This window comes from Euleptes europaea, chromosome 1 (genome assembly GCF_029931775.1).
Source record: "Euleptes europaea isolate rEulEur1 chromosome 1, rEulEur1.hap1, whole genome shotgun sequence".
Taxonomy (NCBI): Eukaryota; Metazoa; Chordata; class Lepidosauria; order Squamata; family Sphaerodactylidae; genus Euleptes; species Euleptes europaea.
The window spans coordinates 8,193,191-8,212,493 of record NC_079312.1 but is presented as its reverse complement, the minus strand read 5'-3'; the positions used below and the strand labels follow the sequence as shown (position 1 = coordinate 8,212,493).

Here is a 19,303-nt window from a genome sequence, read left to right as displayed (position 1 = left end):
AACAAAAGAATTTATTTTTTTGTAAATATAAACAGAAGAGAAAAGAGAAGAGAAGCCATATCGCAGATAACAATTACATAAAAGAGAAAGAAAAAATACATATGATATAATAAACAATAATAAAAACAATAAACAACATATGATGATAACAATTATGAGCAGTAAATAAGTGACATAATAATCACATTAAATGGTGATTATCATAATAATATATCTTGACATAAATCATAAGATACCTTATACAATACATGATAAGTATAGATGTTAAAAGCTTGCAGTGGTGACTACTATTATAACTTTCTAAAAATACTTCCCAAATAATAAAAATTGAGTTCACATATTAACATCTATCCATGATATGTTTAAATGCCCCCCCCCCCCGTTTTAACACCAATACAGCAACTGCTATAATAAAAACTTGAGGCTTTCCCCACCATGGGCTTTGGGAGGTACACAGGAAAAATAGCTGGAATACTAGAGAGAAAACCCCACACAGTTTTCAACTCCCCCTTCTTCCTCCTCTGCAGGTTTACAACAAATCTCTGAAGTGCTTCTCCATTAGCAGATTATCTACTGTTTACTAAGGCTTGAGGGCTCACTGAAAAAAAGTTATTTCCTAATTAATCATTAAATCATTTGGGGTCTTCGTGAATTTTTTGGCATCAGTAAGGCTTGTTGTATTACAAAAAACTTTTAGTATGATAATTTTTATTGATTCCTCCTCTTCATGTATTCTTTGATGGGATCTATAATGGCATCCCCATATGAACCTTTTTCTGCAGTCCCTGCATCTATATATTTTTTGTTTCCAGTGTGGACTTTATGATGTGCTGTAAGCTGTGCGCTGCTGGTGAAGTTCTTTCCACACTGCAGGCATTTAAACAATTTATCCCATGTGAGTTCTCTTGTGCAATGTAAGTTGTGAACGGTTGCCAAAATTCTTTCCACATTCCATACATTTAAATAGATTATCTCTTGTGTGGGCTGTTTGATGTATAGTACGGGTTGAGCTACAACTGAAGCTTCTCCCACAATCCATGCATTTAAATGGCTTCTCCCCTGTGTGGACTCTTTGATGTATAGTACGGGTTGAGCTACAACTGAAGCTTCTCCCACAATCCATGCATTTGAATGGCTTCTCCCCTGTGTGGATTCTTTGATGTATAGTAAGGGTTGAGCTGCAACTGAAGCTTCTCCCACATTCCATGCATTTATACGGCTTCTCCCCTGTGTGAACTCTTCGATGTAGATTAAGGCTTGAGCTCTGATTGAAGCTTCTCCCACAATCCAGACATTTATAGGGTTTTTCCCCTGTGTGGATTCTTTCATGTGTTTTAAGGTAATGATTGCAAGTGAAACTCTTCCCACATTCTAAGCATTTATACGGCTTCTCTCCTGAGTGGATTCTTAGGTGTACGTTCAGGTGTGAACTCTGACTGAAGCCTTTTCCACACTCCTGGCATTTATAGGGTTTTTCTCCAGAATGGAATCTTCGGTGGGAAGTAAGGTGTGGTCTCTGACTAAAGCATTTTCCACATATTGTGCACTGGTATGGTTTCTCCCCTGAGTGGATTCTCAGATGTGAAGTGAGGGATGTGCTCCAACGGAAAGTTTTCCCGCACTCCAAGCACACATATGATTTTTCCTGTGTGTGGATTCTCTTATGGGAAGTGAGGGATGAGCTCCAACGGAAGGTTTTTCCACACTCCAAGCACTCATATGACTTCTCCTTTGTGTGGATTCTCTGATGGGAAGTGAGGGAAGAGCTCCATCGGAAGGTTTTCTCGCACTTCAAACACACATATGACTTCTCCTTTGTGTGGATTCTCTGATGGGAGGTGAGGGATGAGCTCCAACTGAAGCTTTTCCCGCACTTCAAGCACACATATGGTTTCTCCTTTGTGTGGATTTTCTGATGGGAAGTGAGTCCTTTGCTGTGAGTGAAGTTCTTTCCACATTCCAAGCATTTATATGGTTTCTCTTTTTGGTGGATTCTCTGGTGTGCAGTGAAATTAGAAAGCTGGAGGAAGCTCTTTCCGCATTCCATGCATTTATATTGTTTTTCCTCTGAATGGATTCTCTGATGCAAAGTAGACGTGTTACCGCTGAACCTTTTCCTACACTCTGAGCATCGGCATGGTTTTTGGCCTGTGTGGGTTGTTTGATGGGAAGTAAGTCTTTCACTCAGACCAAAATTGTTTTCACACTCTGAACTCTCAGATGGTTCCTCCCTCATATGGATTCTCTTATGAGAAGTGAGGCTCATGAGCCTACTGAACCCCTTACCACATTCAGAACATTTATACGTTTCATACCCTGTATGGATCCTCTGATGGGAAGAAAAGTTGGATTCGCGTCTCAATATTTCTCCACTTTCAGAATGTTCATTCCTCCTCTTTTCTTTCTGAATCTTTTCTTGGGCTGGATTTTTGAGCAAGCCACTGGCCTGGAAAACTAAAGACTGACCCCCTGACTTCTCCCTTTTGTTTTCCTGCTGCCTCCTTGACTCTTCTTGATTCCCAGAAGGCTCTTCCTCCACTTCATGGCTGGTTGTTTCAAAAGATACCCCACATCGCTCTCTATAATTCTCATCAACCTTCCTGTTACCTAAAGAAGAAGAGTTGATTTTTAGATGCCAACTTTCTCAATCTTTGAAGGAGAATCAAACCAACTTACAATCACCTTCCCTCCCCTCCACACAACAGACACCTTGTGAGGTAGGTGGGGCTGAGAGAGTTTCTGAGAGGTCACCCAACGGGCTTCAGGTGTAGGAGTGGGGAAGCCAACCCAGTTCATCAGATTAAAGTCCACCGTTCATGTGGAGTAGGGAATTAAATCCGGTTCTCCAGATTAGAGTCCACTGCTCTTAACCACTACATCACACTGACTTTGGTTCCATCTGGTGGAACAAAGCCTCCTGATTAGAACGGGGAAATCTGGAGTTATAACATAGTTAACATTTTTGCAAAGTGAATGCAGGCCATGTTCTTTTCTCCTTTTTAATTTGGTTTCTAAACTGGCCATGGGAGACTTTGGCTCTGTCTTCATTTGTGATTTTCATCTGAAGAGTTCACTGCCTCTCTGTGAATATTCTTAACACTCCCCAACAGCTTTTGATACAGCAGTTCAATAATATTTTAGTATAAAATTTACAACAACTTAAGTTCACAGAATCAGCATGGCTGACAGATGGCCATCTAGCCTCTGCTTAAAAACCTCCAAAAAAGGAGGGCCCACCACCTCCTGAGGAAGCCTGTTCCACTGAGAAACCGCTCAAACTGTCAGGAAGTTCTTCCCAATGTTTAGCTGGAAACTCTTTTGATTTAATTGCTGGTTCTGGTCTGACTTTCTGGGGCAACAGAAAACCACTCAGCACCATCCTCTGGATGAGAGCCCTTCAAGTACTTGAAGACGGTTATCCTATCACCTCTCAGTCATCTCCTTTCCAGGCTAAACATACCCAACTCTTGCAACCTTTCCTCACAAGACTTGGTCTCCAGACTCCTCACCATCTTCGTTGCCCTCCTCTGGACATATTCCAGCATGTCTACATCCTTCTTAAATTGTGGTTCTCAAACCTGAACACAATACTCTAGGTGAGGTCTAACTAGAGAAGAGCAAAGCGATTATCTGGACACTACTTCCATTGTTACAGCCCAAAATTGCATTTGCCTTTTTAGCTATCACATCACACTGCTGAGTCATGTTCAATGTATGGTCTGAAATCCTGAAAACTCCATCCTTGTTCCTGCAATGTAGACAGCCCAGAATCGGGAGATACTTCCAGGCGGATGGAATCAAGGTCAAGATCCAAGGCCCCAAAATCTGGGTCAACACTGAGAGAAACAGGACTGTTTCAGCCTTCCCATCCCTTGAGAACTTTTATGAGGAAGGAAAGGTCAGAGTCTGGTGGAACCTCTGGAGGTATCCCAGGGTACATGAGTTCCCAGCCTGAGGGATCAGGGCCATTCAAAACATCTAGCTGCCCTCCATGGAAACCCATCAATCCTCAGCCAACCAGGGGCCCCATCACACATCTAAGCACCCACCTGCCGACCGCTCCTCTTCTTCAGAGTCTGGGGAAAACGGTGATTCACTTTCCTGAAGCCAGGAGATGAGGCCAGGCTTGGGAATTGCTTTGGAGGAAACAAATGGACTAGTTACTACAAAAGAGTCAGGCATTCCTACGGAATCCATTTCTATGTTCACTTTCAAAAGGGCTACGAGAGAGAAGGAAAGAAGAACAAGGGTTGGGTTTTGTAACCCACTTTTCTCTACCGTAAGGAATCTCAAAGTGGATTATGATTGCCTTCTCTCTCCCCACCCCCACAACAGGCACCTTGTGTGGTAGGTGGGGGCTGAGAGAGTTCAGAGAGGTGCGACTACCCAAGGTCACCCAGCTGGCTTACTGTGGAGAAGTGGGGAATCAAACCCAGTTCTCCAGATTAGCGACTGCCACTCTTCACCACCACACCATGCTGGCTCTTGACACCAACATAGCTCTTAACCACTACACAATGCCTGTTCTTGACACCAACATGGCTCTCCACGCCCACAGCTCTTAACACCAACATGTGAGCATGTAACAGAAACCACCAGAAAGCATCAATCTTCAAGTAGCTCTATTCTTTATGAATCTTAGATAGACACGCCAGTTAGGAATCCCATTGTGGGGACCAAGGCAGCCATGTGTCTTTTAGCTGTTCCTCTCTCAACCTCCCAACTGAGAGGCTAATCCTCTTCTTCCTCCTTCAAAGGGGCCCCCTTCTCTCTAAAGGGCCTCGAAATATTCTACTGTCATTTAACCCTGCAAGGGTAGTTGTCCCCCAAGCAAATGTTCTGTTCATCCCCACTCAAAATCTAAATTAGACAGCAAGGACTATTCATTAACAGGTGTGACCACCCCCCCAGGATTATCTGGTGAACATCCATTAAAAATACATTTATATTTAAAACTACAAACTATATTTAAAACTACAAACCACAGGGAGTCAGATGTTACAAGAGAGCCATTTTAAAACAAGATACAAACCAAGAGAGTAATCAGTCCACTCAAGTGGGGGTGAGGACCACTCCTGTTGATAGGGAAGAAAAGATAATCTAGACAAAAATAATTTGACCTTTCCCTTATCTCTGCAATAAAAAGGGCTAGAGATGTGCTTTAGAAAAAATGAAATCTGGGAATTCAGAGAAACTAGCAGATGGTGGAACTAGATTTTTATAACATTACTGCACAATACCAATTACTAATTTTTTAAAAAGCCCTCTGGTGGTATGGCAGGCAATACGGCAGCCTCAAAAAGCTGATAGAAAGAAAATGGCGCTGATGTAGGCAGAGTCTCTGGAAATTTGGGACAAAGATGGGGGAAACCTAGAAAATTGGCAATTAGAGGACACTGTCCAATTTGGAACCCAAAGCTGCACAAAATGTTTGCATGGAGGCAGCCCTAATTCCCCAGTCAAGAATGGGGGAATTATGTAGCTACATTTAGAACTGTAACTGTTAACCAGGTAAGGCCTCCATAGCTCCCAGCCTAGCAGGATAAAAACAGTCCAGTGTGGCTCTGAACCCTGTAAATCTGACTATTAACTTACTAACTGTTGTTAGTCCTCCCTCTATTGGGATGAGGAAGGATATATGGATTCCACAAAATCCTTACCCATAGGGATTGGCCCTTAGACTGCTTAACCATTAAAGAGTTTGGAGAGGGAGAACGACAGACTCACTTTCTAGCTGTATCTGAAGAGGTGAGCAGTAATTCATGAAAGCCCATATCCTGTCAGAAATTTTGTTAGGTCTTTAAGGTTAAGTCTTTAAGGTGTTAAGTCTTTTGTTTAAGTCTTTAAGAAATTTTGTTTTCTTAAAGTCTTTACTGGACTCTTGCTCTCTTCTACTGATATAAATAACATAAATAATCAAAGTAGCAACAGGGGCAAAAATCACACCTTCCACATCAAGATAAAAGGGATCCCTTACCCAGAGAGGCCACGTTCTCGTAATTCTCCACCATGACTTCCCTATACAAAGCTTTCTGGTTGGGATTCAGCAGCGCCCACTCAGCCTTGGTGAAGCGCACAGCCACCTCCTCAAAGGAAACCGGACACTGGAAAAAAGAAGACACTTCTTCCTCACAAATAATCCTGCTCAAACATGCTTTTGCTCACCATCTGAAAACAAACACATGCATGAAGCAGCCTTATACTGAATCAGACCATTGGTCTATCAAGGTCGTTACTGTCTGATCAGACCAGCGGCAGCTCTGCAGAAATGCTTGCAGAGAATTGAACCTGGGACCTTCTGGATGCCAAGCAGATGCTCCACCGCTGAGCCACAGCCCCTCCTCAAACAACTGTGGATATTGAAACAGGAATACCTGCAAATGCTGTCTACTGAGTCAGACCCTTGCAGGGTCCTCTCAAGCAGTTACACCATTTTAAACGCAGTTACTGTTGGTCCATCAAAGCCAGTATTGTTAGCTCTGACTGGCAGTGGCTCTCCAGGGTCCCAGGCAGAGTCCTTTCACATCACCTCCTTTAATTATCTTTAGTTGAGGGACCTTCTGCATGCCAAGCAGGTGCTCTACCACTGATCCACTGACCTTCCTCTTCCAGAACCTTCATGTAAGGTTCTTGTTACCCCAAGGGGGGAGCTCTACCTTCAAGAAATACTTGACACACCATAGAAAAACAATAAAACCTGCCTGGGGAGTTTACAGGTATCCCACCGTTTGATTCATGGGAGCTCATCAGTGATCCACATGGCCTCCTGAACAGTTGCTGTGTTACCTTACAGTTATCAGAAAGCCACGGAAATTAAATGTATTTATTTATTTCAGCATTTTTAGTCCCCTTTTCTCTGTGGAGAAATCCAATGGAGCTTTCCAAAAAAAGGCGGCTGCAAACTACAAAAGCAAACAGAAATGGTTCCCTTCCAGCCCTGCATTAAAGGAGGCACCAAGCTGTTCCTTGGATCCATCCCTTACCTGAGCTGTCTGCATCTTAAATGTTTCCACTCCACCCCAAGGAGGAATGATCTGGAACCTGGCTCTAGGATTTTCCTCTGCCTGTGAGGGAGACAAATTTATTCTTTGTTTACTTTGTTTACACCCCACCTTTTCCCCCCAAAGGGGACCCAAAGATGCTGACATCGTTCTCTCCGCCTCCATTCTGTCTTCACAAGAACCCTGCAAGGTAGGTCAGGCTGACAGGATGCAACAGGCCCAAAGCCAGCCAGCAACTTTTCCGTAGCAGAGTGGAGATTTAAACTTGGACCTCCTAGATTCTAGGCAGATATTCTACCCACTAAATCACAATGACTCTTATAGCGCACAAAGATTCTTGAACTCCATTTGTTTTGTAAAGGAGAGGATATTTTCCACTCTCCCAGCCTGTGCAGCCCTCCTCCCCAATGGGGACTTCTAAACAGCTTATGCGGTTGTCCTCCTCTCCAGTTTATCCTCACAACTATCCTGTAAAGTAGGCAACACTGAATGTGTGTGATTGGCCCAAGCTTCCATGGCAGAGTGGAGATTCGAACCTTGGCCTGCCAGATCCTATTTTAACACTCTAAACACTTCTGACCTATTCAGGGAGAGCAGGAGAGAAAGAAAATTACTTTAAAAGCAAAGCCTGCTGTGCATGTCAGATGGGTCTCGAGTCTCACAGGGCGTGGATGACTGAGAACTTCGGCCGGTGAATGCCAAAAAAGTTCAGTATTTGGCTCCCTCAGATCTGTTTCCCCACACTGGGTCTCTGACAAAGAAGAGATGGTCATATGGAGGCCACTGGCTTTCCCTGACTGCCAGAGAACAGACCACCCTGGAGGAGAGACACAAACAAGCTATGAGATGATTCATAGGACAGTGTAATTTGAAGCAAAGCATGTTTCTAGAAGAGAAAAAGAGGCCCCTGATGTATCAGACCATCCAGTCCTGCCTCCCATTTCTGCCAGTGGCTTTGTAGACAGTTACAGGGGAAACTAGACAACCTCCTCCACTCATCACCTAACATATTTTAAGTGAACTGCTTTGGAACATGGAGGTTCTATTTCAGTCAACAACAACAAACGTTTGCCAGGAGACCCAGCAAATGTTTCCTCGTGATCTGACAAGCATAACAGGATTTGGCAGAGGGGTCAGCTCCGTAACTTGTATTCCTTGCACAGGAATTTTGGCTGGTTCACTGGGGATGAAGAGAAGCAGCATCGGCCAAAATTCTCTCTTCTGCAGTGATGGAAGGGACAGGAATCCCAATATGCCCTCAGGCTTTTTTTGTATGGAGCAACCCTTTCCATTCTCCCTTATACGCACATGCCCTATAGCAAGCTTTGCCATTCATTCCCTGAAGGAAACAAGACCCATAGCCATTCTGAGATGTAAATTTCTCTTTCTGGTCCCTAATGTGGATGGGGAGGGGAGAATTCCCCTTGGAAGGGCTGCACAAAACTGGACAAGGGGGTCTGTCACCGTAGCCTCCTGTCCAGAGTAACTTCATGTAACTTATATTATTCATAGCAGCATGATTTTTATTTTTTGTTTTATTATGATTTATCCTCCGCCCTTTCCCAGCCAAAGCCGGGCTCAGGGTGGCTTACAATGCTTCAGTACAATGACATACAATCATATACAAGATAATTTTATAAATTTTACTAGGAATCTTTGTTTTTAGATTCAAACATTATCATATCTTGTAATTTGTTCAATGATACCCTGACATAATTGAATGTTGTAATCCATTTATTGATTGGGGAAATTTTTTTTTGTCATGCTTGCAATTTGTTTTTGGTCCCAGAGAAATGAAAATAATAAATAAGTCACACAAAAGATACACATAACCATACATTAACAAAATGCAACAAAATAAGGAAAAATCAAAAAAAGCCAGATCACAGTTTTTAAAAAAAAAATTAAGGAAAGAAAGAAATTAAACTGCTTGCAGTTATTAAAATGTCAAACAGTCAGTTATTTGCAGCCGCAAACACATTATTGATATATGATGTCACCTCTTTTCCTAAATTCCTGGGACTAAAGGAAGACTGGGAAAAAGGTTTATTTTAGACTGCCAAACATATATATACATTTCAAACACCATTAAAAAAAAAAAAGATCTGCACTCACCTGATTTACTGCTAAGCTAATTTGATGTTATTTTTCCAAACAAAGCTGTATCATGCAAACACACATACCATGCAGTTTTTCATCAGATTGCACTCGATTTGCATCCTCCACCACCCCATTTCCATCTCTCTCTCTCTCTCTCGCTTTAATTTCTCTCCCCGCCCCCCAAGAAAGACACCCCCCACCCCCCCATTGCACCTTAAAGCTTTGTTCTTCCAAACAGGCTTTCTAACTGCAACCTCCACAGCTCCAGTTCACAGGTACCTGCAGAATGAGAAAGGGGCTGGAGCAGGAAGGGGGGCCTGCAAATAACACCCCCCTTCTGCCCCCAGTTTCCTTCCCCTCTAGGCACTTTGAACTCGCCTGTTTTAACCATCAGAGCACCCAACCCAAAAGCTCTGGCCAAGCAGGGCTTTCCCCTGGGCTGGGAAGCTGCCTTCCTGCAAAGGGAGCCAGTCAGGAGTGGCGGAGACCTTCCTGCCTCGTCCACCCTGTGGGAAAGGAGCTGGCCAGCAGCAGCAGCAAAAGCACCAACTCCTCCTCATACACACACACTGCAAACACCTGATGAGTTTAAATTGCATTAGGGCAGAAAGGGAGTTGCAATGAAAGGAAAGGGGAGATGCAAGAGGGGACAGTGGGGAGAATTTTGTTTTCTCGGGCTTGCAGGAGATCTCTCGGAATTACAGCTGGGCTCCAGACCACGAAGATAAGTTCCCTTGGAGAAAATGGGTGCGTTGGAAGGTGACATTATACCAACTGAAGTCCCTCGCCTCCCTAGGATCCACCCCCCAAACTCTCCAGGTCTTTCCCAATCCAGAGCCGGCAACCCCATTACGGACTGGTAGCACAGGCTGCCCTTCCACACCGACACCACAGGCTCTCCTTCCATACATACAATCGCATGAGCCATGAGAGAAAAAAGTTTGCTTTATTTTTGAAATTACATATCCCACATTGCTTTAAAAAAAAAACAACGCCCACCTTTGCTAGTTTCGTTTAATAATGACACCTGCCTGATATTCTACAAGTTTGCTAACTATTTTGTAACTCGTTTGGTCATTAAAAAGGGGTTATTGCCAGCTCTGGGTTGTTATTAATGGAAGTTGGCAGAGGGAGAGTCGGTTTCCTAGGACAAGATTTCCAGGGCTCTTATCACCTTGTAGAAGGTCTGTCTTTTGCAAGCTGAGTCCTGGTTTCTGCGATGTCATTTTTTCCTTTAAGCAAGAGGACCATATTGGAAGTCTCTGGCATTTGATAGACTGGAAAAGTTGAACTTTGCTCATCATAAAAGTTGTATAAAGCAAGATCTGATTACTTAATTCAAAGTCTTTATCCTCTGCAAGGTTCTGTTCTCTGTTAATCGATGTGTTTAGCTATACAAATCTTGTTGTATTGTTCTGTACTTTGGAGTGTTTTTAAAAATATTATTATACACACACACACACACACACATACAGAACAAAAAATCAATTTTACAATGAGACAAATAAAAGAACCATATAGTAACTGCACATGGAGCTTGGCTGAGGCAGGGAGGGAGTGAAGATTTTCAGTTTCCCCTCCCCCCCAGTCAAACTCCACATGGGGCTTGGCTGGGACAGGGAGGGCATGAAGATCATGCTGCCGGCCAGAAGAAAGCACAATCTTCAGACCCCTACCCCCACCCCAGTCAAGCTCCTCATAGGGCTCAGCTGGGGCGGGGAGGGAATGAAGATAGTGCTGCTGGCCAGGAGAAAGCACGATCTTCAGACCTCTACCCCCACCCCAGTCAAGCTCCATGTGGGGCTCGTCTGGGGCGGGGAGGGAATGAAGATTGTGCTGCCTCCCGGCAGGGAGACAGCAGCACAATCTTAAGTTTCTGGGGAGCCCAGAAAAGGACGGCGGAAGGTGGCTGGCTGGGCTCGCGGGCCGGAGCAGCCACAGGAAGCCCAGAAAGGGGAGGGGGAGTGGGGGCCGGCTGCCTTGCGTGCTGGAGGAAAGCCCTCCAGGGGCAGCATCCGGCCCGCGGGCCACATGTTTGACACCCCTGGTCTATATTTTTCCCTCTCTGGTGTGGACTTTATGATGTCCTGTAATCAGAAAGAGATCAGGACTGGGAAGGGCAACCATGAAGGAGATAGAAAAGATCCTTAATGGTAAGAATGCGTCACTGGCAACCAAGATCAAGTTAATTCATGCCATAGTATTCTCCATGTGTATGGGTGTGAAAGCAGGACAATGAAGAAAGCTGATAGGAAGAAAGTAAATTCCTCTGAAACGTGGTGTTGGAGGAGAGTGTTACGGATACCGTGGACTGCCAACAAACAAATCAGTGGATTATAGATCAAATCAAGCCTGAACTGGCCCTAGAAGCCAAAATGACTAAACTGAGGCTATTGTACTTTGGTCACATTATGAGAAGACGAGTCACATCAAAAGACAATCATGCTAGGAAAAGATGATGGCAGCAGGAAAAGACCCAAGAAAAGATGGATTGACTCTATAAAGGAAGCCACGGCCCTCAGTTTACAAGACCTGAGAAGGCTGTTAAGGATTAATGTTTTGGAGAACATTGATTTATAGGGTTGCCAAGAGTTGGAAGCAACCTGGCAGCACTTAACACACACACACAAGCTGTGCACCGCTGGTGAAGTCCTTTCCACACTGCACACATTTAACCATTTACCCCATGTGAGTTCTCTTGTGCAATGTAAGTTGTGAACGGCTGCCAAAACTCTTTCCACATTCCATGCATTTAAACGGCTTCTCTCCTGTGTGGACACTTTGATGTAGATTAAGGCTTGAGCGCTGATTGAAGCTTCTCCCACAATCCAGGCATTTATATGGCTGCTGCCCTGTGTGGATTCTTTTGTGTACTTTAAAGTACTGGCTAGAAGTGAAACTCTTTCCACAATCCATGCATTTAAACGGCTTCTCTCCTGTGTGGACTCTTTGATGCATAGTAAGGGTTAAGCTCCGACTGAAGCTTCTCCCACATTCCATGCATTTATACGGCTTCTCTTCTGTGTGGACTGTTTGATGTAAAGTAAGGGTTGAGCTCCGACTGAAGCTTCTGCCGCATTCCATGCATTTATACGGCTTCTCCCCTGTGTGGACTCTTCGATGTACCTTAAGGCTTGAGCTCTGACTGAAGCTTTTCCCACAATCCAGGCATTTATATGGCTGCACCCCCGTGTGGATTTTTTCATGTGATGCAAGGTTCTGGCTACAAGTGAAACTATTTCCGCATTCCAAGCATTTATAGGGCTTCTCTCCCGTGTGGATTCTTAGGTGTACTTTCAGGTGTGAGCTCTGACTGAAGCCTTTTCCACACTCCTGGCATCGATAGGGTTTCTCTCCAGAATGGATTCTTCGGTGGGAAGTAAGGTGTGCACCCTGACTAAAGCATTTCCCACATATTGTACACTGGTACGGTTTCTCCCCTGAGTGGATTCTCAGATGTGAAGTGAGGGATGAGCCCAAACGGAAGGTTTTTCCACATTCCAAGCACACACATGGCTTCTCCTTTGTGTGGATTCTCATATGTGAAGTGAGGGGTGAGCTCGAACGGAAGGTTTTCCCACACTCCAAGCACACATATGGCTTCTCCTTTGTGTGGATTCTCTGATGGTAAGTGAGGGCTGTGCTCGAACGGAAGGTTTTCCCACAATTCAAGCACACATATGGCTTCTCCTTTGTGTGGATTCTCTGATGGTAAGTGATGGCTCCGTTCCAACGGAAAGTTTTCCCACACTTCAAGCACACATACGGCTTCTCCTTTGTGTGGGTTCTCTGATGGGAAGTGAGTCCTTGTTTGTGAGTGAAGTTCTTTCCACACTCCAAGCATTTATATGGTTTCTCTTTTGTGTGGATTCTCTGGTGCACAGTGAAGTGTGCTCGCTGGCGGAAGAGCTTTCCACATTCCAAGCATTTATATTGTTTTTCCTCTGAATGGATTCTCTGATGCAAAGTAGACGTTGTGTTACTCCTGAACCTTTTCCTGCACTCTGAGCTTTGGCATGGTTTTTGGCCTGTGTGGGTTCTTTGATGGGAAGTAAGGCTTTCACTCAGACCAAAACTGTTTTCACACTCTGAACTCTCAGATGGTTCCTCCCTCATATGGATTCTCTTATGAGAAGTGAGGCTGACGAGCCTACTGAACCCCTTACCACATTCAGAACATTTATACGTTTCATACCCTGTATGGATCCTCTGATGGGAAGAAAAGTTGGATTTGCATCTCAATATTTCTCCACTTTCAGAATGTTCATTCCTTCTCTTTCCTTTCTGATTCTTTTCTTGGGCTGGATTTTTGAGCAAGCCACTGGCCTGGAAAACTAAAGACTGACCCACTGACTTCTCCCCTTTGTTTTCCTGCTGCCTCCTTGACTCTTCTTGATTCCCAGAAGGCTCTTCCTCCACTTCATGCCTGGTTGTTTCGAAAGACACCCCACATCGTTCTCTATAATTCTCGTCAACCTTCCTGTTACCTGAAGAAGAAGAAGAGTTGGTTTTTATATGCCAACTTTCTCTATCTTTGAAGGAGAATCAAACCAACTTACAATCACCTTCCCTCTCCTCCCCACAACAGACATCATGTGAAGTAGGTGGGGCTGAAAGAGTTCTGAGAGAACTGTGACTAGCCCAAAGTCACCCAGCAGGCTTCATACGCAGGAGTAGGAAAACCAACTCGGTTCACAAGAATAAAGTTCACCACTATAATCTGGAGTTATAACAGAGTTAACCTTTTTGCAAAGTGAATGCAGACCAAGTTATTTTCTCTATTTTAATCTGGTTTCTAAACTGGCCATGGGACACAGGCAAATTTGGCTCTCTTCATCCGTGATTTTCATCTGAAGACTTCACTGCCTCCCTGTGGATATTCTTAACACTCCCCAACAGCTTTTGATACAACGGTTCAATAATATTTATACTAATATCAGATAATGGAGTTCAGCACCACAGACGACACCACACGTAGGTATATGAGGGCAGAATTCTAGGACTCTAAGATAGTTAGGTGGATAAGGAACTGGTTGGAGAACTGCACCCAAAAAGTAGTCGTCAATGGCATTTCATCTGAATGAACTATCCAGTGGGGTGCCTCGGGGCTTGGTTCTGGGCATGGTACTTTTCAATATTTTTTATATATGATCTGGATGAGCAGGTGGAGAGATTACTCTTAAATTTACAAATCTGAACACACTGGAAAAGCGGGCAGATGAGCGCAAGATGCAATTTAACAAGGATACATGCAGAGTCCTACATCTGGGGAACAAAAATGCACGCATACTGGCTCGGGGAAACACTTCTGAGTAGCAGTGTGTGCGAACAAGATCTTGGGATACGGGTGGACTGTACGCTAAATATGAGCAGCCAGTGTGATGCAGCAAAAAAAGCTAATGTGATCTTGGAGGGTATCAACAGAGGCATAACATCCAAATCACAACTTGTCATAGTTCCGCTGTACACTGCATTGGTCAGGCCGCACCTGGAGTACTGTGTGCAGTTCTGGAGGCCTCACTTCAAAAAGGATGTGGACAGAATGGAGCAGTTGCAAAGAGAGCAAAGGGAATAAATAGAGGCCTGGAGACCAAACGCTACAAGGAAAGGCTGAGGGAGATGTTATGCCCCTGTTGATACACTCCAAGTTCAGATTAGCCAGCCATTTTTGCTGCTGCATCACACTGGCTGCTCATATTTAGTTTACAGCCCACCTGTACCCCACGATCTTATTCACACACACTGCTACGCAAAAGTGTATCATTGTGTATATATTCTTCTTTATGGTTATAATGGCTTATTTCCTTGACAATCAGTAGATCTCCCCACCCATCTTTCCTAGGACCTATCAATACTTCCAGGTGGATGGAATCAAGGTCAAGATCCAAGACCCACAAATCTAGATCAACACTGAGAGGAACGGGACTGTTTCAGCCTTCCCATCCCATGTGAAATGTTATGAGGAAGGAAAGGTCAGTGGAACTGTGGGAGGTATCCCTGGGTACATGAGCTTCCAGCTTGAAGGACTGTGGCCATTCAAAACATATAGCTGCTCTACATGGAAACCCCTCCATCCCCAGCCAACCAAGGTATCCAGCACACATCTAAGCACCCACCTGCCGACCGCTCCTCATCTTCAGAGTCTGGGGAAAATGGTGCTTCACTTTCCTGTAGCCAGGAGATGAGGCCAGGCTTGGGAATCGCTTGGGAGGAAACAAATGGACTAGTTACTACAAAAGAGCCATGCATTCTTAAGTCATCCATTTCTATGTTCACCTTCTAAAAGGTGATGAGAGAGAAGGAAGAAGAAGAGTTGGTTTTCATACCCTGCTTTTCTCTACCATAAGGCGTCTCAAAGTGCCTTACAATCGTCTTCCCTCCTCCCCCACAACAAGCACCTTGTGAGGTTGGTGGGGCTGAGAGAGCTCTGAGGGAACTGTGACCGGCCCAAGGTCACCCAGCAGGCTTCATGTGGAGGAGCGGGGAATCAAACCCGGTTCTCCCAATTAAAAGTCCACATCTTAACCACTACACCACGCTGGCTCTTGACACCAACATGGTTCTTAACCACCCCACCATGCCAGCTCTCTTCACCAACATGGCTCTCAACACCCACAGCTCTTAAACACCAACATGAGCATGTAACAAAAACCACCACAGATGCCTGAAAGCCTCCATCTTCAAGTAGGTCTACTGTTCATGAAACTTGGATAGACACGCCAGTTAGGAATCCCATTTTAACTAAGGTTTTAGTTTAGATTATATATTTAATTATAGTTCAAATTATATATGTAAATTGTTGTAAGCCGCTCTGAGCCACGTAGGGCTGCCACATAGGGCTGATGGAAGGGAAATGGCGCTGATGTAGGCAGGGTCTCTGGAAACATTGGGACAAAGATGAGGAAACCTGAAAAAATGGGCAATTAGAGGACACTGTCCGATTTGGAAGCCAAAGCTGCATAAAACATTAGCACGGAAACAGCCCTAATTAATGCCCAGGCAAGGATGGGGGAGTTATCTAGCTACATTTAGAAACTGCAACTGTTAACCAGGTAAGGCCTCCATAGCTCCCAGCCTAGCTGGATAAAGGCAGTCCAGTGTGGCACTGGACATGTCTAGTGCTAGAGCGGGTAACTGCAACCTGTAAATCTGACTATTAACATACTAACTTCTGACTATTAATATACTGTCATTCCTTTCTCACCTTATTGGGATGAGGAAGGTTATTTAGGCTCCACGAAATCCTTAACCATAGGACCGGCCCTTAGACCGCTTACCCATTAAAGGAATTGGAGAGAGAGAATGACTCATTGTGAATCACAGTTGGAAGGGACCACCAGGGTCATCTAGTCCAGCCCCCTGCATAATGAAGGAAATTCACAATGACCTCCCTCCGCACACACACTCCCCAGTGACCCCCTACTCCATGCCCAGAAGATGGCCAAGGTGCCCTCCGTTTCACGATCTGCCGCATTGCTGACAGATGGCCATCTAGCCTCTGCTTAAAAACCTCCAGGGAAGGAGCTTACCACCTCCTGAGGAAGCCTGTTCCACTGAGGAACCGCTCTAACTGTTAGAAAATCCTTCCAAATGTCTAGATGGAAATTCTCTTGATTTAATTTCAACCCATTGATGGTTCGACCTTCTGGGGCAACAGAAAACCACTCGGCACCATCCTCTATGTGACAGCCCTTCAAGTACTTGAAGATGGTTATCATGTCCCCTCTCAGTCTTCTCCTCTTCAGGTTAAACATACAATTGCCAGTTCTAACCGATACACTATAAGGACGGCAATTAAATTCATCATCCATTTCAAGGGGATGCACAATTGTCATATCTGTTAAAATGGGAGTTTGGGATTCAACAAATACTATTGGTCAGGCTGAATACTTCATGGCCAACCAGGTATGTCCAGGGACACCAACTTCCACAGCAGATGGGAGGACATTTTATAAAGAAATAAGGCTATGTTGTAACAGAACAATGCTGGAACGCATTTCAACAGACGGAACAGGTGGGTGGACAATACTGGTGGAGGTGGGAAGTGCCATCAAATCACAGCTTACTTATGACAACCAAGTAGGGTTTTCGAGGCAAGAGATGTCCAGAGGCGGTTCGCCATTCCCTGCCCCCCCTGTAGATGAATGGCCTCCCATCCAAGTACTCACCAGGATCAACCCTACTTAGCTTCCAAGACCTGACAACACTGAGCTAACCTGGCCTATCCAGGTCAGGGAATGGACATCGCTACTAATACAAGCTACTTGTTGCTATTTGTTATCTTGCTGTCACTGCATTACATTTCTACTGACGTAATACCATTTCTTGCATTGCCTAACATGTCATATTTAATACTCAAGACTTGTTTCAGATTTCTGCTAAATGAGTCCTATAAAGAATAATAATAATAATTTTGTGCCATTAAGTTGCAACCAGCTCATGGGGAGCCCAAGACTGTGGGGTTGTCAAGCCAAGAAATGAGCAGAGGTGGTTTCCCACTGCCTTCCTCTGTGCAGCAACCTGAGTCTTCTCCTTGGTGTCCTTGGGTCCAAGTCCTAGAATGTTGTTTATTAGCTGTCTCTTCACCCTATTGATTGCACTGACCGACACTCTCTAATCTTCCTTGAGTTTCAGTGAGAATGTGGACTATAAATAGCTCATTCCGGGGATTCCTCATTACCAGTGCTGATTTCTCCATGCCTGCTACCCCTCTGCATATCACACCTAATCTAATCACCCCTGCTCATGTCATTTACCTGCCACTGACATTTACATGCTATAGCCATTGGGTGTCTGAATTCACTCTTCTCCACTTAAAGACAGACGGACTCACATTCTAGCTGTATCTGAAAAGGTGAGCTGTAAGCTCATACCCTGTCCGAAATTTTGGTACGTCTTTAAGGTTAAGTCTTTAAGGTGCTAAGTCTCTTGTTTAAGTCTTTACGAGATTTTATCAAATCTTTACTGGACTCTTGCTCTTTTCTACTGATATAAATAGCATAAATAATCAAAGTAGCAATGGGGGCAAAAAAAATCACACCTTCCACATCTACCCAATCACGATAAAAGGGATCCTCACCCAGAGAGGCCACGTTCTCGTAATTCTCCACCATGACTTCCCTATACAAAGCTCTCTGGTCGGGATTCAGCAGTGCCCACTCAGCCTTGGTGAAACGCACAGCCACCTCCTCAAAGGAAACCGGACACTGGAAAAAAGAAGACACTTATGCCTCACAAATAATCCTGCTCAAACATGCTTTTGCTCACCATCTGAAAACAAACACACGCGAAGCAGCCTTATACTGAATCAGACCATTGGTCTATCAAGGTCAGTACTGTCTGATCAGACCAGCTGCAGCTCTCCAGACATGCACACCAGGAATTGAATCTGGGACTTTCTGGATGCCAAGCAGATGCTCCACCGCTGAGCCACAGCCCCTCCTCAAACAACTGTGGATATTGAAACAGGAATACCTGCAAATGCTGTCTACTGAGTCAGACCCTTGCAGGGTCCTCGCAAGCAGTTACACCATTTTAAACGCAGTGGCTGTTGGTCCATCAAAGTCAGTATTGTCTGCTCTGACTGGCAGTGGCTCTCCAAAGTCCCAGGCAGAGTCCTTTCACATCACCTCTTACCTGATCCTTTTATTAATTTTAGATGAGGGGCCTTCTGTGTGCCAAGCAAGCGCTCTACCACTGAGCCACTGACCCTCCTCCTCCAGATCCTTCATGGAAAGGTCTTGGTACTCCAAGGGTGAGTTCTACCTTCAACGAATACTTGACATACCATAGAATAGGGGTGTTGAATTCATCTGTTACAAGAGCCGGATATGACGCATGCCGGGCCATGCGTCACCTGCCCAGATAGGGACTGGGGGAGTGGTGGCTGCCTCGGCTGGCTCATGGGCCAGATAAGAGCTCTCAAGGGGCTGGATCTCAAGAGCTCTCAAGGGGTGCCACATGTTTGACACCCCTGCCATAGAAAAACAATTAAACCTGCCTGGGGAGTGTATGGGCACCCCACCTTTTGATTAATGGGAGAAGATCAGTGAACTGCATGGTCTCCTGAACAGGCTGCTGTGTTACTTTGCAGTTATCAGAAAGACATGGAAATTAATTTTATAAATATATTTCAGCATTTTTAGGCCCCTTTTCTCTATGGAGAAATCTAATGCAACTTACCAAGAAAGGAAGGCTGCAAA

The 19,303-nt window shown here is 44.6% G+C and overlaps 2 protein-coding genes across 2 annotated transcripts; both read right to left on the bottom strand.

Moving 5' to 3' along the window:
- Positions 1 to 838: 838 nt before the first annotated feature.
- LOC130481533 (zinc finger protein 501-like) lies at positions 839 to 9,220 on the bottom strand. Its single transcript, XM_056854269.1, has 4 exons — positions 9,185 to 9,220; positions 5,978 to 6,104; positions 4,189 to 4,220; positions 839 to 2,080 (listed from the first exon to the last, which is right to left on the bottom strand). Exons 1-4 carry the CDS (start codon positions 9,218 to 9,220, stop codon positions 887 to 889), a joined length of 1,389 nt encoding a protein of 462 aa, XP_056710247.1. The 3' UTR covers positions 839 to 886.
- A 150-nt stretch (positions 9,221 to 9,370) lies between these two features.
- Positions 9,371 to 13,217, bottom strand: LOC130481455 (zinc finger protein 135-like). The gene is made up of 4 exons (XM_056854142.1): positions 12,668 to 13,217; positions 12,610 to 12,617; positions 11,860 to 12,494; positions 9,371 to 9,380 (listed from the first exon to the last, which is right to left on the bottom strand). Exons 1-4 carry the CDS (start codon positions 13,215 to 13,217, stop codon positions 9,371 to 9,373), a joined length of 1,203 nt encoding a protein of 400 aa, XP_056710120.1.
- Between the last annotated feature and the right edge of the window lie 6,086 nt (positions 13,218 to 19,303).

What these genes read in the sequence shown, in the direction of transcription:
- LOC130481455 (XM_056854142.1), bottom strand. Translation starts at nt 13,217, where the DNA reads ATGAGGGAGGAACCATCTGAGAGTTCAGAGTGTGAAAACAGTTTTGGT.
- LOC130481533 (XM_056854269.1), bottom strand. Translation starts at nt 9,220, where the DNA reads ATGCAAATCGAGTGCAATCTGATGAAAAACTGCATG. An exon ending in ATCTGATGAAAAACTGCATG is followed by an intron (nt 6,105 to 9,184) that starts GTATGTGTGTTT and finishes TCTTTTTTCCAG; the next exon opens with TGTCCGGTTTCCTTTGAGGA. An exon ending in TGAACATAGAAATGGATTCC is followed by an intron (nt 2,081 to 4,188) that starts GTAGGAATGCCT and finishes ACTTTGCATCAG; the next exon opens with AGAATCCATTCAGAGGAAAA.